Here is a 23,202-nt window from a genome sequence, read left to right as displayed (position 1 = left end):
CCACAGATGCCCCGTAGCCCCCCCGTAGCCCCCAGCAGCCCCCCCGTAGCCCCCAGAAGCCCCCCCGTGCCCCCAGCCCCCTGTTTCTCTGCCCAGATAGCCCAGGACCCCCAGCTCCCCCCCCCCACACTGTCCCCTTGCGCCCCCCCAGAGCCCTTTGGGACCACCCCAGGTCCTGCCAAGACCCCAGAGCACCCCAAGGACCCCCCCAGGCTCCCTGCCCCTCCCCAACTGCCTGTAAGCCCCCCTGGGCTTCACCCCCCCCCCGTGAAGCCCCCCCCAGGTCCCAGTGGATCCCTTCTTGGTCCCCATGGACCCTCCGGTCCTTGTGGAGCCCCCCCAGTCGCTGTGGACCCCCCCCATATCCCAGTGCCCCCCTTTCCCCCTCCGGTCCCGGGGGCTCCCTGTGGGCAGACCCCCCCCATCCCTGTGGACCCCTTCTCAGTCCCCATGGACCCCCCCAGTCCCCGTGGACCCCCCCCAATCCCAGTGCCCCCCCCCTCCCCCCAGTCCCGGGGGCTCCTTCCCGGTCCCCGTAGCCCCCCCCCAGCCCCGTGAACCCCCCCCGGTCCCCATGGCCCCCCCATTCCCGGTCCGCTCCCCCCTTCCTCCCCCTTTCCCCGCAGCTCCCGGGTGTTCCCTCAGCGTGCCCACCTCGGGGAGGGCGTGGGGGGGTCCCGGTAGTCCCGGTTTCCCCCCCCCACCCTCCCGTTACCCCCCCGTTACCCCCCCCGCCGCCGCTCCCCCCTCCCCACCCTCCTCACCCATCGATGCTCGGTGCCGCTCGGCGATCGATTCCCCCCCTGCCCCCCCTCACCGATCGATGCGCTCGGCGCTCGGCTGAGCCCCCCCGCTGCCGGCCCCGCTCCGGCCGCCCCCCGCCCCCCCCCCCTTCACTCCACCGCCCCCCCCCCTCACCCCCCCCCTCTCTCCCCCCCAGCCCCCCCCCCCGGCCGCTCGGCGCTCGGCTGCGCGGCCTGGCTGCGCGCGGGGGCCGGAAGTGGCTCGGGGCCGCCGGGGGGGCCCGGGCCCTCCTCAGGTGAAGCCGCCGCCGATGGAGCCGCCGCCGCCACCGGGCCGCTGAGCCCCCCCCCCCCCGTAACCTCCCCCCCCCCCTTCCCGTCCTCCCTTCCCCCCGTCCCCGCTGCTGCTGCTGCTGAGCCCCCCCCCGTCGCGCACGGGCCGGGGGGGGCCGCCCCGAGCCCTGCCGGTGAGGAGGGGGGGGGGAACCGGGGGGGGATGGGGGGGACCGGGGGGGAACGGGGGGAAGGGGAGGGGGCACCGGGGGGGTGTGGGGGGGTGGGAGGGGATGGGGAGGGTGGGGGGGGACTGGGGAAGAGGGGAGGGCTCCGGGGGGGTCCCGGCACCGGGGGGGGTCCCGGTCCCGGTCCCGGTCCCGGTCCCAGTCGTGAGGCTCAAGGAAACGCGGGGCGGGGGGGTAGGGGGGGTTTGGGGAGGTTTTGGGGGGGGTCGCCCTCCCCCCCTCCTCCCCCCCCCCCCACGAGCCCTCCGGTGCCGTTTTCCCGAGATGGGGCCGGGGGGGGCCACTCGGGGGTGCAGCCGCCGGTACCGGGGCTCACGGGGGGGCCTGCGGGCACCGGGGCTGCCTCCTCCTCCTCCTCCTCCTCCTCCTCATCTTCAGCCTCGTCCCGGTCCCGGCCCGGGGGGGCCACCCGTGAACAATGAGCAGCCCCCGGCCCGGGGTGGGGGCCCCCGGCTGCTGCGGGGGCTTGGGGAGCGCTCCCGGAGTCGGTTGGGGTTGGGGTGGTTTGGGGCTGGGGTCGGGGCCGGGATCTCCCCCCCCCACCCCCTCGTTCCTTTCCCCCATCCCCGTGCAGCCTTCGGGAGCCGCTCCCCCCCCACCCTCCCCGCCCCCCCGGCCTCGTAGCGGTTTTTTGGAGCACCGGGCGCGTGGGGAGCGGTTTTGTAACGGGACGGCGGGGCCGAGCAGCACACCCGGGTGTGGCCCCCCCGGTGCCGGGCAGAGCCCCCCCGGCTGCCCCATGGACCCATCCCGGTCCCTTCAGGGGGTTGTGCCGCGGGGTCCCTCCTTGGTTCGCTTCCCAATTGCCCCGAGCGCGCTCCCGCTGGGGTTGTGGCACCCTCGTCCTCCCGTGCGGCTCCCCCCGAGCCCCGGGGTGCTCCCCGGGTGCTCCCCGGGTGCTCTCTGGGTGCTCCCCGGGTGCTCCCCGACTTCATTCCGTGCCTCGACGCCTCCCGCGGTGTGAGTTCCCGACCTGTCCCGCTTGTGCGCATCCTTCTGCTGCATCCATTCTGCTGCTGGGTTTTGCCCCCCTCGGTTGGGCAGCGGGGGCTCACGGAGACCCCGGCCGCGGTGCTTGTTCCCCGCTCGCAGCTGCGGGATCAGCTCCCGGGGCAGCGACGTGCGCCCGTGTCCCGCGGGGCCCTGCGGGGTCCGTGTGCGCCTCGGCTCCACCGGCCACGGGGCAGGGCCAGCACCGGGCTTCCGAGAGCTGAAAAGGACTGCAGAGACCCCACGGAGGAATCAGGAGGAGATGGGGCACGGGGCACAGCACCAAGAGGACGCCTCCGTTCATGTCCCCGGCGGGTCGGTGCCGTGTAACCATCGTTGAGCTCCCCCCGTGCTGCGGGGCCTTGGAACCGCGGCGCTCAGACACGCAGCTCCTGCTGGTGGAGGTCGGCGCCTCCCTCCCGGGGTCTGCAGGAAGGATTCTGCCCGCCGGCCGCAGCAGGTGCTGCAGAAGGAACTTTTTTCTCCCCCTTTTTGCTGCCAGGGGAGTCGGAATCAGCGCGGTTCGCCCTTTCATCTCTCGCAGGCTCGGCCGGGCTGGTGGTGGCGGTTATTTATGCGCGTTGCGGTGGTGCCTGGAGGGCACGACACGGATTGAGATGCTGAACAAAGACGTGGTAAAAGCTGGCCCGGGGTTGGCTCCGAATTCAAACTTCGTCGGAGTGGCTGGGCCCCAGAAACGTGTTTAAGCCCAGCGATTCCTCACCGTGCTGCTCCACGCTGCTCTTCCCATCAAACCAAATCGTGTCGGTGGCCGGGCGCGCTGCGCGTCCCGTCCCGTTGGCCTCAGGAGCGCTTCCAGCGCGGGAGGAACTTCTCCTGTGTGGCAAAAATTAGAAAAAAAGTAAATAAAAAAGGAGCATCTTTGAGTGGGGATGTGCGTGGTGCGCGCTGCTGGCCCTCGTTTTGATCGTGGATCCGAGGTTTGGATCCTCAGAGGGGATTTTTCCTCTCCCTCCGGTTTTAGCAGGCGCTGGTCTCACCTAGGGCAGGAATCGCCGCCGCACTGCTCAGCTCCTGCTCTGATCCCCCCATCGGGGTGCCAGGGGGCAGAGCGGTGTGGGTGGTTTGGTTTTGGGGTCCGTGAAGTTTTCCTTCCCGTCCCTAAAGCATCACCCAGACGTTCCCGGTGCCGGGCGGCGTTGCTTCGTGCCGGTGTAAACGCCCGAGGGGACTCGGGGTCTCGCCCCAACCAACCTCAGGAGGCTGCCGGCAGCCGCCCTTCCAGGCAGAGGAACGCGTGAAATCCGTAGGGTTTTTTTTTTTCAGCAGTGACACTTCATCTTCCCGAATGATAAATTCCAAAACACGGAAACAATGGGAGCTGCTTCCTAATGGATAAACCACGCCGCAGAGCCCCGCTCCCGGCCGGTTTGCTGCTGGCCGCCGAGCACGGGGCCGCCGCCGCCACCGGGGCTCTGCCACCGCCCGGCCGCTGGGCTTTGAAGCCTCTCCAACGACACCAACTTTTCTCTCTTTTTTTTTTTTTAAAAAAGTTTTTTTTTTGAGCAGCCCGCTCGTTCGGCGCACTTCTGCTTGCAGCGAAGGTGGAAAAAAAGCCCTCATGTTGGAAAATCGGCCGCCGCTGGTGGAAACAAGGCTTTGGGAGAAGAAACGGCGGGGACCTTTACCGTGCTTACTCATCCTGACCCCGAGGGAAGGCTTTGAGGTGCTCGCCCTGCGCCTTCCTCCTCCTCCTCCTCCTCGCTGTGGGTGCCGGGACGTTACTGGGGCCGAGCCCTGGGCCCCTCAGCGCGGCTCCGGGCAGGGTTTGTGTTGGCCCCGCTGCTCGGGTGCTGACCCCAGTGCTCAGGGCTCGTCCTGGGTGTTCGGAGGTGGCTCGAGGGAGGACTCGAAGGGTGGCAGCGGGCTCTGCCTGGCTCCCCTGGGGGGCTCCGAGGGTCTCCCGCAGCACCGGGTGCTGGCACGGTGAGCAGAGCCCCGGTGCTTCCACTGCTGTTGGCACTTTCCCTCTCTGCGAGCACGAGGGGTGTTTGCAAATTGCTTTGTGAGGAGACGGAGGGTGGTTTTATTTTAAACTGGGCTAGTTCTGAGGATTTGATTTCATTTTTTTTTTCCTTGAGCGTGGCCACTTGGGGAAAAGTCCCTGTTTCGGCAGGGAGGAGGGCGCCGAGCTGCTCCAGTTCCTGGAGAAGTCTGCGGGCAGCGCGGCTTCGTCCCCAGCTTCCCACCCGGGTGGGGTTTGGGGTCCCCCCCTGGCTTCCCAGCCCTCCTGGGGCGCTTTTCCAAGCGGGAAGGTGCCCGGAGCAACGGGCACGGGGCCGTTCGCCGGCCGTAACCTTCATGGGACCGCTCACGTGGGTAGGGAGCAGGAGTTGCAGAACCTGCTCCTTAACTCGGTTGCGTTCAGCTGATTATCAGCTGATTACTCGGAGGGAAATTAATTTCTCAGACCAACTCCTCGCTGCCCAAGTCCCCAGGGCTGCCCCCTGGCAGGAACAGGGGGCTCGGGGGCGACGCGGCGCGGTCCCCTGCATCCTGCAAATCTCCGCCGAGGCTCATCCTCAGGGTGGTCGCTGGGCACCAGGTCCTGCTTTTTAATTTACTGCGTTCTGGCTGCGGAACAGAAGAGAGCAAGGGCTTTGTAAATCAAATTGATTTTTGTTATCACGTTGCCTGCCCTTTGTGCAAAGCAGACGGATCTCTGAGCGTGTGCCTAGCTGCAGAGGAGCAGAATTACGGGGTCGGCAGAGAGAAAACTGCAGGATGCACCTGAAACCACAGCCACCGAGCAGCTCGGGGGGGAGATCCCACCTGGAGCGACCTCGCCGAGGGGTCGGAAGCGGGGCTCTGAAGCCCTGAGCGGGGCCGGTGCCATGGAGCCGCCGCGCTGGGTGCTGCCGGGACGGGCACAGGGCAGCATGGCAAGAGCCTCTTATTCCTAATTAACGCAGGGCAAGCAGCCAGGCCCGGGGTTAATTAGTCGAGGCTGGTGCGAGAAGCAGTTGTGGTTAAAATTCGGCTTTTAGGGGGCTCCATCCGAGAGGGGCGACTGATTCCCTCCTGCTTGGAGGAGGCACCGAGCTCTCCAGGCAAGGCTCTGCGCCCTTACCGGCCCTCTGTGGGGGCTGAGGAGTTCGCACTGCTCCTCTCCTCGAGTTGCCGTTATTCCCCTTTTTTGGGGGACGATTCCTCTCCGCCAATTACCGCGTTTTTTAATTGTTCTCGGCAGCGAACGCTCCGCTTCGGGACGCGTCAGCTGCCAGTTACCGCGAGCGCTCACTGGCGAGGCTCGTGTTCTTAAAACTGCGCCCGTTGTGTTGTTTAAGCAGCCGAGGTAATTGAGGAACACGAGCCGTCTGGATGTATAAAACCTTCATTATCTCCGTGGGGTGCCGAGCAACAAAACACGAGGCAGATTTCCCTTTTATTTTAGCGTGGCCTTCGGAGGGGCTGTGGGTGCCGCTCAGCGGAGCGCCGTGTGTGGCCGTGCAGCCTCGCTGCCCCCAACCTTGCTGCTCTCGGTGACAAAATGAAGCCAAATGCTCGGCCATCCCCACGTCCAAGGCTTCACCTCCCTGCTGCAGGCAGCCGGGTGCCCAGTGGCTGCTCCCCACGGGCGAGGGAGAAGCGAGTTGTCCGAGCAAACTGCCCCGTGGCTGTTTGTCCGTCTGGCCGGGCGCGTGTCGCACGGGTTTGGCTCGGAGCGAGCCCTGTCGGGGCTGGTGAGAGGTCAGAGGGGTGGTGGTGACGTCCCGGTGGTGAAGCTTTGTTGGAGGAGCTTGGGGAGAGTGAGGTGGCTGCTGCGAGAGGCCACTCGGTGGGAGGAAGAGCACCCGAGGCACCTCCGGAGGCAAGCTCTGACTCAGCTCTGCTTTCTCTTTCAGCAAAGTACCTTAAGGATGGATATAGAAGACTGTAATGGCCGATCCTACATATCTGGTACGTCTGATCGTGGCATTTGCCACTTCTTTGGGCTTGCTCATGTTTTAAGGCGCTGGGTTTTGCCCTCTGGCTGTAAGCTGGCCTGGTTGATTCACCCCAGGCTGTGAAGAGCCGTGGCCGGTGCGTGCCGTTGGGTGTCCGGGCCGTGCCGGTGCCCGTGGTGTAACAAACGGCCGGCTGCAGAGTCGTGGCTGGCCAGCCCTCGTGCTGAACGTGTGCCCGTCTGTCTGTCTGTCTGCTGTTGGGGCGCTGTCGCTGAGCAGGCACGAGGCTGGAGGTGAGATTCGAGCTGGGCTGGAAGGGAATTTCCAGGGCTGAGGGCACAGTCCTGGGGCCAGGGCATTGGGGGGCTTTGTCCCCTTCCCAACACTCCTGTACGGTCGCACTGCGCCCAGCTCAGGAGCGGGCGGGGGTCTTGAGTGTCTCAGGTGGTCTCAGCTGTGCCTTGCCTAGGAAAATGAAAGCTGTTTTGGTAAGGTTCAGAGGGGCTTTTTGGGGTTTGGGGGGGCTTTTTAGGGTTTGGTGCCCCGGGAGGACTGCTGCTTGCAGCGTGCCATCCCCTCGGTGTGCCGGGCTGTGCTGGGACGTGTGGGGTCAGCGTGCAGCCCGGTGCGGGTCCAGAAGTCGTGCAGCCAGCAGCAGCCCGCGGGTCCCTGAGAGGCAGGAGGACGCGGGGATGGATCGCTCGGTGAGGATAGAGGTGAGGAGCTGAGGAGCATTACGAGGGAGGGAGAACCCCGGCTGCTCTAAGGAGCGGCGGCTGAGCCTTAACAGAGCCGCGCGGGGACCTTGCACAACGCCCGGCTGCACAAATCCCCTCGGGTCCTGCCCGTCCCACAGTTCCCCCTCGCCTTTCTGTGAAGACTTCCCCCGGTCCCCGGAGGATCCGTGCTCGGGTTTGGCGCTTGGCTCTCCTCAGAGCTGCTCCTGCTGCCGTTCACTGGGGCTTTTGGTCTCTGGGATGCCTCCGTTAAGTTAGGAAATGCTTCCCCTGCTGTGCCGGGGGGCTGCCGGGCTCGCTTGGCTCTGATCTCTGCTGAGCAGAGCCACGTCCCCCTGGCGCTTGCTCGGGGCTCGGATGCGCTCCGTGAGCTCGGCACCGTGCTGCTGGCAGAGCTCCGGCTTTGCTTTTCCCTCGGGAGCTTCGTGGGCGAGCTGCCCCCTTCCCTGCGCTCCTGGCAGCCCATAAAGGAGGCGGCAGGAGAAGCTTTTCTGGACAGAACCTCCGGGGCTGGAAGTGCTGGGGTTTGAGTTCTGAGCGGCTCGTGGGGCTTGGAGGGGATGGGACCGGTTGCAGGATGGGTGAAAGGTGGGGAGAAGAGCCCCGTGGGTTGTCCCCACCAGAGTTAGATCTTTCTTTTTTTTCCCCAACAGCCCTCGTTCACCTGGCCCAAAAGCAGGGTGCCCCCGGGCCCAGCCTGGGGTGGTCCTGGTGATGATCAGCCGCTCGTTAGGGCCAGGGTCGGGGGCTGCTAATTAGCCGCTTTTTCAGTTGCTGAGCTGTGGGGCTGCAATGACTGGAGGAAACGAACAGCAGAGCTCTCGAAACTTGTTTCTGCGAAATACGTTTAATTAAGCGAGCTCTCTTTAAAAAATAAAAAATAAAAGTTGACGTTTGTCAAGTAGCGAGGTAACCGAAAGCCCGGAAATTCTTAAAGAAGGTGAAATCGGGTTTGTGTTTTTTTTTTTTTTTTTTTTTTTCTCCTGCTTTGAATCCTTCACAGAAAATAACCCCGTTGTGAGAGGGCTCTGGTGGAGGCAGAGGTGTTATGCGGAGGTGGGTGAGAGCCCCCCCGTGTGCCGCTGCCCCTCGCCCTCCCGGCACCGCCGCGTGTCCCCGGTGCCTGAGAACGGGGCCGAGCGCTCGAAGCTCCTCGGAGAACCGGGCTGCAGGCGGGCGGCCGGGCAGCCAGCCCACCTCACACACCACGTGCAGCCTTCCCCTTCTTCTTGGAGCAAAGGGGACGCGGCCCCGGCGTTTCTGGAGCCTGAGAGGTCGTCGGAGAGGGGAATTGGTGCCGAACGCAGGCACCGCAGTCACAGCTCTCCTGTGGGAGCCTCCCCGTGATCGGGGTCCCGGTGCCAAACCCCGGGAGAGCCCCATCCCCTGCTGTGGGGTCAGCACCCCCAAAACCTGTGCTTTAATTGCTGCCCATGGGGCAGGATGCGGCCGGTTTTCTGCCACAGGGCGAGGAGGTTCCTGGCCCCACGGCACAGCTTTGGCACCGGGGGGGCTGTCAGCAGGATGAGGGGCGTCCTGGTGGGTTCAGTCCTGGTTTTGGGGAGGGCTGAGCGCCGCGATCGGCTCGGTTGTCCCCTGGTGCTGCCCTTCAGGAGCCGCTTTGGGATCTGGAGGAGGGAGCTGGGTGAAAGCGGAGCTCGGAGCAGGGAGCTGCGCATCCCACGAGGCTCAGGGGCAAATCCTCACCCCATTTCTGGGGCTGGGGACCCCACCTCGGCACCCCCACCGACACAGGGGGGTCGGAGCCCAAACAGCAGGAGGCTGCGGAGCCTGGCATGGGGGCGGCGCCGCTCTGTGGGCACCGGGGCCCCTCTGGGTGATATTTGGGGTCCTGAGCCCGAGCGGTGCAGCCTGGCTTCCCGCTCGCCGTGCCGCCTGCCTGTAAAACCCCGGCCGCGTCCCTGGCTTCCAGGAATCGGCTCTTCCTGGAAGGTGAGCGGCCGCGTCCTCCCTGCCAGGGAGGCGCCGACATGCACGCGCGGCCGCCGCTGTTTCCAAGGAGTTGGCTGCGGTAACGCTCGGGGGCTCTCCGGCGAGGTGGAATAACGCGAGTGGAACGGGAGCAGGGGAAGGATCCCGGCCTAACCCGGCGCTGATTCCGCTCGCTCTTGGTGTAGGCAGCGGGGAAGGGGCGCAGGGGTGGGCGCTGGGTGCCCGTGGGGGTCTCGAGTCTCTTGTGCAGGCAGGGAGAGAGGGAAGGGGAGCGCCCGAGCCCCCCTGGAGGCATCTGGTGAGGTGTGCTCGGGGCGCAGCTCCCGATGTGCAGCACTGAGACCCCTCCGAGAGGCTCGGTCCCCACCCGGAGCAGCTGCTGGGGGATCGGGCTGCAGGACGTGCCCCCGTTCCCCTGCGACCAGCACGGGGCCGTTCTCAGCAGGGCTCCTCGTTCAGCGGTCTCCTAACCTCGTTTCACCCCCCTTTGGGGTGCTCGTGGCTCGGACCGGCCGGCAGCAGCTCGCCAGCCCCGCTCGAAGCCACCACGACCCCGGGAGGAGGGAAAACGTCCCCAAAGGGTGCCCCGGGGGGGAAAACGTCCCCAAAGGGTGCCCTGGGCTCTGCAAAGGGGCACGGTGTCTGCCTGCCCGAGGGCATTTGCCCCTGCTGCTCCCCGTGCCCCACGGCCCCGCAATCACCGGGCGATGGGATGAGCTGGGCTCGGAGCGCACCGAGGGAGCTGCTCCAGACGTGAGCCTTCAGAAATCACATTCCCAGCTGTGCCGCCGGAGACCGTGGAGCTTCTGCACTTTTCATCACGAAGCGCTTCGCCCTCCCCGTTCGTGCAGTGCGGCCGGGGCCACGGGGGGGGTGTAGGGGGGGCAGCTCCTTGCAGGCAGCGTTGCTGCCGTGTTTGCAGCGTGAACGGGCAGGGGCCTGGCTCCAGGCACGCGCCGATGGTTGTGCCCGTGGCCGAGGGGTCCTGAAGGGTCCTCTCCGTCCGTGGCCCCTGCCCGAGGAGTGGGAAGGGGGCTGGGGGAAGAGAGCTCGGCCGGGTGAGGGCAAAGCAGGGCAGCCTCGGGCCTCGCTCACGTCTCTCCCCCTCCTCCCTGTTCCCAAAGGCAGCGGGGATTCCTCTCTGGAGAAGGAATTCAGCTCGGCCATCGTGGGACCCGCGGTGAGCACGCCCAACAGCCAGCACTCCTCCCCGAGCCGCTCGCTCAGTGGTGAGTACGCCGGCCCCGCGGCGAGCAGCCCGTGGTGTCCCCAGGCCTGACATAATTCTGGCTGCCCTCTGGGACGGGTTTCTGCTCCTTCTCCGTCTGCTGACTGAATTCTCTCTCTTTTTTTTTTTTTTCTAAAGTGAATGAAACTGGTTTTTAGATTATATTTAAGAGCCGCCCTCAGTAAAATAGGTCTGACTGCAGAGCTGTCCTGGTCTGTCCCTCGTTATTCCTGGCACGCTGCTGGGAAATGGGATGTTTCTCCGGGTGAGTCCAGCAGGGCTGACAGAGACCGAGCCTGGAGAGAGGCTATTTACATCGCAGCCTTCTCAGGGCACCAGTCAAGTTTCCATGGGCCCTACGTGCTGCTAAGTAGTGTTGACGCACGAGGAGAAGGAGCGCTGAGACGAGATAAGTTGGCGAGTCCCGCTTTGAATCGTGCTCTGTGTGCAGGAGCGAGGGCCGGGCGGCTCTGCCCGCTGACTCGCTAATGCCTGAAGACTGGCACTGCTTTGATCTCCCCTCTCTCCCAGCTCCTAGCAGATAATTGCGCCTTGCTTTTCCGTAGCAGAGGGGCTCCCCCAGGATTTATCCACGTGCGCTCCCAGCACTCGGTGGCTGGGACGGCTCGGTTCGGTCCCGGCGTTACAGGGTGGCTCCTTCTCAACCAGGATTAAAAAAAACACAACAAGTTTTCGGAAGGGGTAATGCGAATTACCTCTGTTCCCATTTTTTCCCCTTTTCTTGCTTACTATTTATTTTGCATTTGCCCTATAAAAACGCTTAGAAGCCCTGCGAAGAAATTAAATCTCAGATTTTCCGCAGAGAACCATTGAGGGAGAGATAAGGCAGCCTTTGCGCTCCATCAGAAGCAAAAGGAATCGAGCACGTGGACTGGCTGAAGGGACAATAACGAACCCTTCCCCTTTAACAGCAGGATGCTAGTGATGGTATTGCCTCTGATCTGACTTGACTTCACAGCTGGTTCATCCAGCAAGCATCGTGCCCCAGAGGAGCAAGAATATTATATAACCTGTTCTGCCAGCAGAGACTTCTCTCCAGCGAGACCGGACTCTGCATTGGTTCTGAAAGGAGAATTACAGAACAATAGTTGGCCTCCCTTCTTTGCCCAGGAAAAAAAATAAGTCCCTGGGGGAATGGGAAAAAAAAAAAAAAAGAAAGAAAGAAAAAGAAAATCAAAGTGCAGCAAACGTCAACTCATCCAGGCAGCTCCTGCCACCGAGAGAGGAGCTTTTCACTTCGTGTTTGTGCACGGAGGCGTCCGTTTGCGCTGGGGCTCCTGGATGCTCCCAGCGGAGCGTGGTGGCACCGGCCAACAAAGAAAGAAAGAAAAAGTTCTGCTTCCCCCAGGAATGCTTCAGCTGCGGAGCCTCCTCCCGGGCTGCAGCCAGCGGTGGCTTTGGCCAGTGGCTCGGCAGCCGGCCTGCGAGCTCCTCTGGTTGCCAAAGCGGGGTGTCCGCATAGCTGCCGTTGCTGAGAGCCTCTCCGGGAAGGCAGCATTGTCTGCGGGCAGCAGGGGAAGGAGGGCAGCGTGTGCCAGAATTCCTGGGCTCCTCACCCTGCAATAAACTCCCCGCGGTCTCGGATGAATCACTTCCATGCTGCTGCTCCTTGCTAATCCCCGCTCACGAAGCCGTACCTAGCTCCGAGGAAGAGCCGGGGCCCCGCTGCGCCGGGGGCAGCGCGAAGGGGCCTTTCCCTCGCCGAGCGGGCCCCCGTTTGCCCCTGGGGGTGCAGGAGGGCTCCCCGAGACGGAGACGGCAACGGTGACGGTGCTGGCACGCCGGTGATCGCGCGGCCTCCCGGTAAGCAACGCCGAGCCCACCGGGAAGGATCATCCCCGCCTCAGCCGGTGCTGGAGTTGGTTCAGGGCCCCCTCCGCTTTTAAAGGTCAAACCCCGCGGCTGGTTCGGCGTCTGGGATCTCACCGAGGGTCTCCTGAACCCCCGCGGGGCTCTTGAACCTCCCGTGCACCCCGAGCCGCGGGTGCGAGCCCTCCGCCTCCCACAAAGAGCCGAACGAGCCCCAGGGGTCGCATCAGCATCGGATCTGGAAGCTTCTGGGATTTCTGTGCGGTTGTGCTCGGGCTGCTCGGTTCTCACGCCTGTCTCCACCAGGCAGCTTGGACGCCGTAATCTCCTTCCCTCCAGGCAGCAGAAGTCTCCTTTGTGTATATAAAGTTCAGCTTCCTCCAGCCCCCACAGTTCTCCTCTTAAGGGATTGGGAAGAGCCTCCTGCTTTAAATGGAAGAAATAAGAATCTGATATTTCAAGGGATTCTGTAAATATTTTGTTTAAGCCTGCGGGCTCAGTGCATTGCCATGTGGGTGACCTGGATTCGGTTTCTCTCCCGCACCACCGCCAGCCTCCGGCCTGCCGGGACCAGCGCGAGGGGAGCAGGTAGCGGCTGTCCTGGAGCCTCCCGGGGGATTCCCTCCCGCGCTCGGGGAGGGAGGAAACTTCCCGATCCGATCGGTTAAGGGCTCGCTCTCCGAGCAGGCAGCTCCTTGCCGAGGGCACGGAGGCTGAAACACGGCGTCGGGACGGAGGAGAGGAGCTGTCCTCCCCTCCCTGCGCCCTGCCCGCGAAGAGCCGTCTCCGTCCAGCAGCCGTCCTCTCGGGGCTGGTTTGATTTGTGGCATTCCACCGCGCATCGGAGCGGCCGGGAATGTAGGTCACGGCTGGCGCAGCCACCCCGGTGCCGCAGGAGGAAGGAAAGGTAGCGGCAGGAGGGGCCCTGCTGCGGCACGGCGCCGTCCCCGGGCGCTCCTCGGGCTCCGGCCCGCAGCGAGCAGGCGCTGGACGCGGTTCTCCTGCGCCTCCCAGCACCATTCCCCTCGGCCTCGCTGCTGCTGCGGGGTCAGAAGTGCCCCGGGGTGGCTGCGTGGGGCCACCTCCAGCCCGTGGCCGTGGGACCTGTCCCCAGGGGCTGGCTGGGGATCCCCCCTGCCCAGTTCCCTGCTTTGTCACCCGAGCGCTCAGGGGCTCCTGGTGGCCAAAGGCTTTGCAGGTGGCTGCGCGCTCGCTTGCCGCTGTCCTCTTTGTGTCTGTGTTCTCCATGTAAATCCCTGACGGATCCCAGGTCTTTAGGCAGAGGTGGGAGCTCGGAACTGGAGGTTTTCTCTAGTGAGAGGGGATTTGCCGGCTCTAGGAGACTCGTGCTGGGCGCTCTCTGCCAGTAAATGTTGAGTCTTTACTGCTTCAGTGTCAAAATCTGGTGTCTTCTGCTTCCTCTGAAGTACTCGAACAGCACAAGTGCTTTTTCTTTCACCCTCTGTCTTTGAATACAGGGAGCAAAATGGTTTTTTTTCTTTGGTTGGTTGCCTTACAGGGCAGGATGCAAAGCAGCAGTCCTTGGGGTGTGCAAACAAGTTGTCCAGCCCATCACCTCTCGTGATCTGTGCTGGATGTCTGTTCTTAAGTAGTCAACAGGACAAGAAGATGCGCGTTTGCCACAAACAAGGCACTTAGCGCATCAGCAGCATTTATTTTAGGAGTGAGCCTTGCCTAAACCGTGCTCCCAGCCTCTTAAACTCCGTTTTTCTCCCCTGCCCTGACCGCGCTTTGTCCTTTTCTGCCTGCCCGCAGCAAACTCGATCAAGGTGGAGATGTACAGCGATGAGGAAGCCAGCCGGCTGCTGTCACAGGACGAGCGGATGCTGGAGAAGGAGGACAGCGTGATCGTGGAGGACTCGCTCTCGGAGCCCCTGGGCTACTGCGACGGGACGGGCCAGGAGCCGCACTCCCCGGGCGGCATCCGGCTGCCCAACGGCAAGCTGAAATGCGACATCTGCGGCATGGTGTGCATCGGCCCCAACGTGCTGATGGTGCACAAGCGCAGCCACACCGGTGAGCGGCGGCCCCGAGGCCGGCTGAGCGGGGCGGGACGGGCTCCAGGGGGGCTGCGGGTTCCTGAAACCGGGTGGCGAGCGCGGCAAAAGGTTTTGGAGCAGGGTTTCAGGCGCTCCTCCCGTCCCGCAGGAGAGCGGCCGTTCCACTGCAACCAGTGCGGAGCCTCCTTCACCCAGAAGGGAAACCTCCTGCGCCACATCAAGCTGCACTCCGGCGAGAAGCCCTTCAAATGTCCCTTCTGCAACTACGCCTGCCGCCGGCGGGACGCGCTCACCGGCCACCTGCGGACGCACTCCGGTGGGTGACCGTGGATGGGAAGGGGAGGAAAAGGAGGAGGAGGAGGAGGAGGAGGCAGGGGAGGAACACGCGGAGAGGGAGCAAAGCCAGGGGGCTGAGCCCAGCTCCCGACAGCCTGCGGGTTCCTGCGGCACGGCCGAGGGCAGTGCCCGGGCCTTGGGGAGGTGGCTGGGGGCTGCGCTGGCTGTTGGGGGTGCCTGGGAGGCTTCGTGCTGCTGCCTGCCAGCAGTTCCTGGGGGTTATTGCATCTCTTTCTTGTAAAGATAAATGTTTAATAGATTTTATTGAGTCAAGATAGGTCCCACCCTTGGGTGTGCCCTGCCCCAACGAAAACGAGCACCGAGGGGTTTTGTTTGCGCTGTTTTGACATTGTCCTTTAGAAATGTGACATTTGAGATGTGGTTTTCACCCTCGGGTTCCGTGATGTAACAGCTGGCTGGGGCCGCGGGTGGGAGTGAGGCGCCGCCAGCGGCCCCCCTGCCTCGCGATCGCTTGCCCTTGATTTGCGCACCCGCGCGCTTCTGCGGTGCTGCCGGGGCTTTTCGAGGTGCTGCCGGTGGCTTTGAACACCTGCGGCTCCCTCCCTGCATGGAAATGAGTTTCTCGTGCCCTTTCTTTAAGGGAAAACCGGCTGCTCCGAGGAGCCCGTGCTCATTGCAGCTTGCTCGGAGCCCCGCAGCCCGCTCCCCCCTTGCAGCCCCCATTTTTTTTTAGGGTTCTGCCCCGTGCCCCTTTCCGCAGGATGCAATACTGCGGGTTTTAGCTCCCGTCTGAATCTTCCCACTTCACGGCTTCTCTGGGGATTTATTTCCCCTCCCCTACACATCCGGGACCCTCCTGGAGGTGCAGGAGGGAAATTGGAGCAGTTTGGTCCCCGGAGCGCGGTGCCGGGGCTGGGAACGGGGCTGTTTGCTCTCACCTGGCACCTGCGTGGGAGGAGGCTCGGGGCTTTTGCGGGAGCTTTCCGCCCGCTCTGTGTCGTCTCTGGACATCCCCTCTGCAAAGGGAAAAATCTGCTGCTGGGTGCAGAGCCCTTTTGGTCCCGTGCCCAGTCCTGCAGCCCGCGCAGAACGCAGGTGGCGTTTTGATACCAAGGTGATCGGAAGAGTCTGTTCCTTCCCGGGGAAGGGCTGAGGTTAACGGCCTGGGGCTTTGCCAGTTTATGGGGACAAAAAGGCAGGGAAATCCTTTCCCTGGAATCCTTCCTTATCTTTAAGGGGAAAAAAAAAAAAAAAAAGAAAGGCTCTGGTTGTTGGAGGCAAAAACCCTGCTGTCATCAACTCCGGAGAGCAAAGAGCGCGTGCGTCTCCTCCTGCCCTGCTCGGAGGCTGAGGAAAGCCAGACCCCGGTGACAGCTCCCCGCCACGCACGGGATGAGCCCGGGGCAGTCAGCTCCATCCCTCCTCCTCCTCGGGCAGCGCCGCGTGCTCCCTGGAGGAGCTGCCGGGCTTTGGGCATCGCCCGACGGGCTCTGCGGGGGTTTGGGGCAGGGGAGGGCGCTGGGAATCGCCCCCTCCGCTGGACGGGCTCCAGCTCTGGAGCTGGAAGGCTGCTGGTTCCTGGAGGGGTCCCGCTAGGAACGGGGTTGTTTTTGGGTGCATTTAAACCCTCCCCGTCCAAGGGCAGCGAGTGTGGGCTGTGGGTTCAGGGACTGAGCCCTGCTGGGGCTGAGGTCTCACGGGGAGGACGCACGGGGCCGGCGAGACCGCGCTCGGAGCCCTGCCACGAGCTCGAGGGGCTTTCTGCCAGCTACCGAGCGTGCCTCCAGGGACCCTGAGCCTGGCCCGGCACCAAGATTCGAGGCCGTTCCTGGGCCCCGTGGGATGAAATCTCCCCCAGGCTGTGCCTGCCCCCTGCCTACAGCCTCGCAGGGTGCCCAGGGCTGGGTGCTCAGCGCCCCTGGGGCAGGCTCGGGGCTGTGCCAGCCTCTCCCCGCTGCCAGGCACGGCAAGGGTGCCTGCGAGTCCTCGAGCCGAGAGAGACAGAAATGGGACAAGCCCTCGCAACATACCAAACAGCAATTAGTCTTTACTGGAGCTAATTATCGAGAAAACCTTCGCTTCATGTGGATTTCACAGGCAGAAGTCGAGCGGTTCCCCTGCCCGGGTGGAAGGCGGCGGGGCCGGCTCTCCCCTCCCTCTCCCCTCAGCGAGGCGTGCGCGTCTCCTGCCGTCCCCACGGGGGACACGGCGGCTTTCATCTCGCAAGATGTGCCGTCCAAAAAAGTGAGGTATTAAAATCCAGATCAAACGCGCCGCGTGGCTCCGAAATAGATCAGAGGCTGCGGCCCCCCCGGGACAGCTGAGCCGAGCCGCCCGTCCCCGGGGACCCCTCTGCCTTTCAGCCCTCTCCACAGCCCCCAAGCGAGGATCCGCGTGCTGTGGGCAGGAGCGTGGGGCTGCCAGGGGGGCGTTGTGAGCGTGGGGTCGGGTGGTGTGGTTGGGGAGTAACGAGACCGAGACGTTTATTGAACCCTGACCGGTGAAAGCTGAGCGAGTGACGGGGGTTAATGAGAGGGTGGAATTTGGGGCCAGGGCTCCAGGATCTGGGGTGTGAGGAATCAGCTCCTAGCGCAGGTTTGGGTGCTCTACTTGGAGCCTAGCGGTGTCCTTGCCTCCCCTGGGACTGGAGGAAACCAACACTGGGCGGCTCTGTGACACACGGGGAGGGCCGGCAGGGGAGGTTCGTGCTTGCCATCGCTTCCTCCGAGCCGATTTCCAACCTGGAGCTTCCGAGGGGAAACAGGTGACGGCTCCAGGACCTGCTGCAGCTCGGCCGGGCTGGCGGCACCACAACTCCCTCTGCAAATCCGGGTGCCGGAGCTGGGGCAACCGAGTGCTCCCCAGCAGCCCCAGAAGGTGCTTTTCAGAGGCAGTTAAAGGTTAAACCGCAAGCTGCAAAAAGGGCGAAAACAACCCTTAAAGCTGACGGGAACAGAAAGAGCCCGGTCTGGGCGGGCAGCACGGCTGGGGCACGGGGGCTGGAGGGCTCCGAGGTGGCCGTCACCGCGCTGCTGCTCGCCCCTGACAGCGGCTCCCGTCCCGTGGTGGGGAGGAAGAGGGGAGGAAGAGCACGGCATTGCTCCTGGCACCACGGGGGGCTCATCCTCGCCCCTTCCCCCAGCCACGCACTCGAGGATGCCTCCCCTCTCCGCGTAGGTGCTGCCCTAACGCGCTCAGTTCACAATCACCCAGCGAGCGGCACAAAACCCCGGTGTCAGCGTCTGCGTTTCCCCGTCCCCATGCAGACGGTGACCCCGAGTCGTGCTGGGAACGCGGGCGGCTTCCAGGGCTGCTGCCCCCCCCCTCGGGAGGTGCCATGGGTTGTGGCTGCGAGCAGCCCCCTGCTGAAGGTGCTCAGCCCTCCGCGGAGCAGCGCTGGGCCCGCAGCACGTCGCGGCTGCTCTCCTTTGTCTGGCAGCCAGCAGCCGGCGGGGCTGCCCGCCGACCTTGGGTGGCAGCGGTGATTTGCAGTCAGAAGTGAGAAAATTGGGAGAGACGAGAATGAAAATGCGTCTGACAGGCGGCTTAGCACGGCTCCGCGCGGCAGCCAGGCGCCGGCCGAGCGCTCGGCGGCGGATGGAGGGTGAAGAAATGCTCGGAGGCGGTCAGGAGGCCGGGGGGGTTTCCAGCTGCCCTCCCGAAATGCCGCCTTTGCCCTCGGGGTTTTACCCGGCGCTGCGCAACGCGGACGGGCAGCTGCCAGAAACCCGCGGCCCTGATGTCTGCGGGAGCAGGGCGCAGATAAAAGGCAGGTCAGAGGTGGTTGGCTGCAGCTGAGCGGCGCGGTTCGGATTTATTGTCACAGCCTCCAGCCATCAGGAGCCGAGCGTCTTCCCCTGCTCTCTGGCAGGGAGCGTTGGAGGAGGCAGGTCCCGGCTCAGCCCCTCCGTTTTGGGGTGACCAGGAGGAAAGCTGGGCTCGGTGCCGGGAGGTGGGGGTCTCCTTCCTGGCTCTGGAAATTGTTTTGAGCGTGCTGGGGAGCCGGAGGCACCCGGGCCCGCGCTCTGCCGATGGCTTCGACAAAAACACTCGCGCTCGAGGTGCCAGAGCAGGGCGGGTTTGGTGCTGGTGCCTTTCTGCACGGCACAGCTAGATGGGGCGCTGCGCCACCAGCTGCCCTGCCTGCAGCTCCCCTCGCCTCCGGACTCGCTTCCAGCCCTTCCCGGGCTCTGGGGTGAGGCGGCTGCGGCGGCTCGGTGGCGATTTCTCCGTTCTCATGGCCAGGCTCTCGCTTTCGTGTTTTGCAGTCTCCTCCCCCACAGTCGGCAAGCCCTACAAGTGCAACTACTGCGGCCGCAGCTACAAGCAGCAGAGCACGCTGGAGGAGCACAAGGAGCGGTGCCACAACTACCTGCAGAGTCTGAACACTGAACCGCAGTCGCTGGCCAGCCAGCAAGGTCGGTACCGCGGCGTCTGGCAGCCCCGGTGGGCGCTGGGGGTGGGAGACCACGGGGTGGGCTCGCCCCCAGCGCCGTGTCTGCCCGCTGGGGCTTTGCTTCGGGCTCGTCCTTCCCAGCAGAAAAAGGGGAGGCGGAGAGCCCAGAGCCCTGGGGCCGTGCCCCCATGGTCGTGGGATGAAAGGCGCTATGCAGGCGTTGGTCGGCACAAGTGCAAAGAGTCACCTCCCTTCTCCGTCCCCGTGCTGGCAGCCAGGCAGGGCCAAACCCCCTGAGCAGACCCGCTCCTGTCCCACGATTCTAGTGCGAGGACTCCCAAAATGTTTTCCCTAAATAACAAAGCACAATTACACCGCTGTGATGTAGGGAATTTACCCTCGCGGGCAGGCTCCGTGTGGCTTGGAAGCGCGTTCCTGCTCCTCCACGGAGCCCGGCGATGGCTTCCTGCGCGTGCTGCGCTGGCGCAGGACCAAACCCGGCGCATTTCTGGCTCCTCGCCCTGCTGGAGCCAGACCCGATCCCGCCAGAGCCGCCGGGACTGGGGCGAGGTGTGTGGGGTAGGGCCGCGCAGAGGCGCTGAGCAGATGAGCTGGAACTGACGGCACGGGAAGGGAAAAGCCGCCTCCGCCAGCGGCAAAACGGGGCCGGTCCCTCCAGCACGGCTTGGAGAGGCAGCAGCAGAGGCGGCGAGGGTGCTGCAGCCCCTTGCAGCCGGCTCCTCTCGCCCTGGCGCAGCCTCGAGCCTCCGGCCGGGGCCACAGGGTGCCCGTTCCCCCTCGCCCCGTCCCCGTTTGCTGGCTGACCGGGTTCCCCTTGTCTTGCCAGGTGACGAGATGCGAGACCTGGAGATAGTGCCGGACTCCCTGCTTCACCCCTCGTCCGATCGGCCGACGTTTATTGACCGGCTGGCGAACAGCCTCACCAAACGGAAACGATCGACACCTCAGAAATTCGTGGGTAAGGGGCTGCCCCCTTGCTTCCCGGGCAGACAGGAGAGGAGGGCGAGGAGCAGCCCCCCCCTGGCTGCCGGAGCCCCCACAGGCTCAGACTCTGCACTTTTGGGCACGCCGCTGCCGCTCGCATAGCGCCTTTCATCCCCGCGGGGCCGTCCCTGGGCTGGGAGGGACGGGACGGGACCAGGACTGGGACTGGGACCGGGACCGGGAGGGGGTCCCCGAGGCCGCCCCACCCGCTCTGACGCCGTCTCCTTCCCGCAGGGGAGAAGCAGATGCGTTTTGCCCTCTCCGACCTCCCCTTCGACGTGAACGCCGGCTTCGAGAAGGACGTGGAGATGGTCTCGGCCCACCACCCCCTGGACCCCTCCTACGGCAGCTCCCTGTCCCTGATGGGCGGCGAGCACCTGCGCCCGCTCCGGCTGCCCCCCACAAACTGCATCTCGGAGGTCACCCCCGTCATCAGCTCCGTCTACACCCAGGTGCAGCCCCTGCCGGGCCGCCTGGAGATGCCGGGGAGCCGGGAAGCCGCCGAGGGGCACGAGGACGCGGCGGACGGGGTGCAGGTGCTGTACCGGGGCCGGGAGCCGGGCGGCGTTTCGCCCAGCAACGGCTGCCAGGACTCGACGGACACCGAGAGCAACCACGAGGAGCGGACGTCGCAGCTGCCGGCGGGGAACTGCGCCAGCAGCCGCCAGAGCCCAGCCTACGCCAAAGAGGACCCCAAGGTGCCGGAGGGGCCCCCGGCTGCCCGCTCCACCCCCAGCTCAGCCAAAGACGCCCTGCGCGTGGTGAACGAGGACGGGGAGCAGATCAGAGCCTTCAAGTGCGAGCACTGCCGCATCCTCTTCCTCGACCACGTCATGTTCACCATCCACATGGGCTGCCACGGCTTCAGAGACCCTTTCGAATGCAACATCTGTGGCTACCACAGCCAGGACCGGTACGAGTTCTCCTCCCACATAGTGCGGGGCGAGCATAAAGTCGGCTAAACCCCAACCCCCCCCCAAAAACCCCGAGCCCCCCACCCCAGCCCGACCCCACTCCTCCTCCTCTGTCTCTAGCTCAGCCCCTCCACCCTTAGGGCATGGAACTGTTGGTTTTTCTTTTATACTCCTTTGCACTGACTTTGGCTACAAAAATATTTAAAAAAAAATAATCAATAACTAAAAAAAAAAAAAAAAAAAAAAAAAAAACCAACCCCGTAGAGGGGGAGCTCTTAACAATTTGCCTTTTTATAAATGGAGTTATTTAAATATTAACGGACTTTTTTGTGCTTTCCCCCCCCTCCACCTCCCTCCGTTATTTATTGAGCTGCTTAGTTTCTCTTTTTATAACTTTTTCCACCCCCCCCAAAGTCTCGCTTGAATTTCTGAGACTGGTCCCACCCCCCCCCCCCCCCAAACCCCCATCCCGGCCCCGCGGCCGGACCCAACCTCACACTAGGTGCTAAAACCCCCCCCGGGCTGCCCCCCTCCGGCCGCTCCTGCCCTGGGGGTGCCGGGGGGGGCTCATCATGGGTTTAACACCGGGGCGGGGGCAAAACCAGGACCCCCTCCTCCCGGCGGGGGCTTTTTCGGCCCCCCACCCCGAGCCCACCCCCGTCCCGGGGGGCTCGGGGTCGCTCCGAGAAATGAAGGAAAACCAGAGCCCGGTGGGGCCGGGGCGAAGGCTCCGCTCTCCCTGCGGTTCCCTCCTCTTCCTCGCTGCCCCGGTGTCCCAGCTCGAGGGGCCCTGGGGGGGGGGGGGGGGGGGGAGCTGCGTTTTTGGGGGCGATAACCAAAAACGGCGAGCAAGGGGGGTGCTGAGGCCCCCCCCAGGCACCGAGGTCGCTCAGCAGCAGCTCGCCAGACTGCTCTCCTGAGGTCGAAACCAAAGGCTGTTCTTTTTTCTACGAAAACAAACAAAACCACCTCACGAGTCGGCAACGCCTGTTGCCCCGATTTGTTCTTTTTTTTTTTTCACTTTTTTTTTCTTAATTTTTCTTTTTTTTCCTTCTCCTTTCTTGCTTTTCCGTCGGCGGTGTTCGTGTCCGGGACGGCGACGGCGGCACCACGGGGACAGCTCCGCGGAGCCCCCCCGGGACGAAGCTTCCCCAGCTTCGGGGGGCAGCCGCCTTTGGGGGGGCTTCGGGGGGCTCGGGGGGGGGGGCACTCGGTGTCGCCACCCCCTCCCCGCCGTGCCCCCCCGTCCCCCAAAAGGGGCTTCAGAAGCAGAGCCGGGAGCTCGGCCCCCCCTGAGCTCGGCCTTTTTCTTTCCGTCTCTTTTTTCTTTTACCCGTCAGAGAGTCTAAGACAAATGTGGGACTTTTTTGTAAACCTGCAGGTCGCTTTCCTCGTGTAAATATCTATATTTTTTAATCAGATGTATGAAGAACAAAACGATGATGTGCAATACCCCCCCCGCCCCCCCCCCCCCCGGCTCCGGCCGCTCCTTCCCTTCCCGACGAGTTTTCAGTTGTAGAGCGTTCATGATGGATTTGCTGTCGTCTCGGTTTTCCCCTTTTTTGTGAGGTTAGACTCGCTTTTGGACAAAAAACACCCCCCCACCCCCCCAGCCCCCCACCCCCCCGAGCTCTTACCGCAGCAGCTTTTTGTATCTGTAAGATATTGTAATACCTATTTGTGTAATGGAGATCTACTACTGTAAGTTTTGTACTGTACTGGCTGAAGGTCTGTTATAAATAAACCGGAGTAATTTAACGCCCCCCCCCCAGCCACATCGCTCCTGGGGGCTGGGGGGGGTGCTGGGGCTGGGGGGCAGGACCAGGGGGTCCCTCTGGGGTCCCTCAGGGGTCTGGGGGAGGGGGCAGGACCCTTGGGGCTTCTCCCCCACAAAGGGGGGGCTTAGGGGGGTGGCTCCCCCCAGGCTGGGGGCTTGCAGGGGGGTGGGGGCTTTTAGGGGGTCAAGGGACCCACCAGGCTGGGGGCTTAGAGGGTCGAGGGACCCCCAGGTTTGGGGGTTGGGGGGCTCAGTGCAGGGCTCTGTGGGGGGCGCAGGGCTCCATGGGGGGGGGAGCCCCGAGGGTCCTGTGCCCCCCCCCGCAGGAATGGGGGCTCCCTGGGTGGGGGGGGGGGTCGGGGGTCTCAGTGCAGGGGGCTGGGGATTGAGGGGTCCCTGGGGAGGGGGGTGCAGGACCCTTGGGGTTCCCCCCCCCGAATTGGGGCTCAGGGGGGTGCCCCCCCCCCCGGCGTGGGGGCTCGGGGTCAGGGGGGGGACCCCAGGTTTTGGGGGGGGGGCTCAGGAATGTGGGGGACCCTCAGGTTTTGGGGGGTTGGGGGGGGACTCGGGGCTCCCCCTGCCCACCTCGGGGGGGGGTTGGGGGCTCCTGGGCCCCCCCCGGGGGCTGGGGTAGGCGCAGGACACGTGACCCCCCCCCCGGAACCTCCCCCCCGCCTTCCGCTGCCCCAGGACTACATTTCCCAGCGTGCCCCGCGCCGCGGCCGCGCTCTCAGCACGCGGCGCGCGCGGAGCCTCCGCACTCCCCACGCACCGCGCGAACCCTTCCGCCGCGCCCAGGACAAAAAGTAGTCCCGGCCCCTCCCCCGCCTCCCCGCCGCACCGGAGCCTCGGAACCCCCCGGAACCCCCCGGAACCCTCCCA

The 23,202-nt window shown here is 64.5% G+C and overlaps 1 protein-coding gene across 2 annotated transcripts; it reads left to right on the top strand.

Annotated features, from left to right (window-relative positions):
- The first annotated feature begins 1,085 nt into the window (after positions 1-1,085).
- Positions 1,086-20,601, top strand: IKZF4 (IKAROS family zinc finger 4). Of its 2 annotated transcripts, XM_038171537.2 has the most exons (8): positions 1,086-1,210; positions 6,121-6,175; positions 9,977-10,081; positions 13,687-13,947; positions 14,080-14,247; positions 18,497-18,646; positions 19,472-19,603; positions 19,864-20,601. In XM_038171537.2, exons 2-8 carry the CDS (start codon positions 6,136-6,138, stop codon positions 20,589-20,591), a joined length of 1,584 nt encoding a protein of 527 aa, XP_038027465.2. In that variant the 5' UTR covers positions 1,086-1,210; positions 6,121-6,135; the 3' UTR covers positions 20,592-20,601. The 2 variants fall into 2 exon arrangements, with proteins under 2 accessions (XP_038027465.2, XP_038027466.2); XM_038171538.2 differs by lacking the exons at positions 1,086-1,210; positions 19,472-19,603.
- Positions 20,602-23,202: the final 2,601 nt, after the last annotated feature.

Source organism: Anas platyrhynchos, chromosome 34, assembly GCF_047663525.1.
Source record: "Anas platyrhynchos isolate ZD024472 breed Pekin duck chromosome 34, IASCAAS_PekinDuck_T2T, whole genome shotgun sequence".
Lineage (NCBI taxonomy): Eukaryota > Metazoa > Chordata > Aves > Anseriformes > Anatidae > Anas > Anas platyrhynchos.
This window is presented reverse-complemented; position numbering and strand designations above follow the sequence as displayed.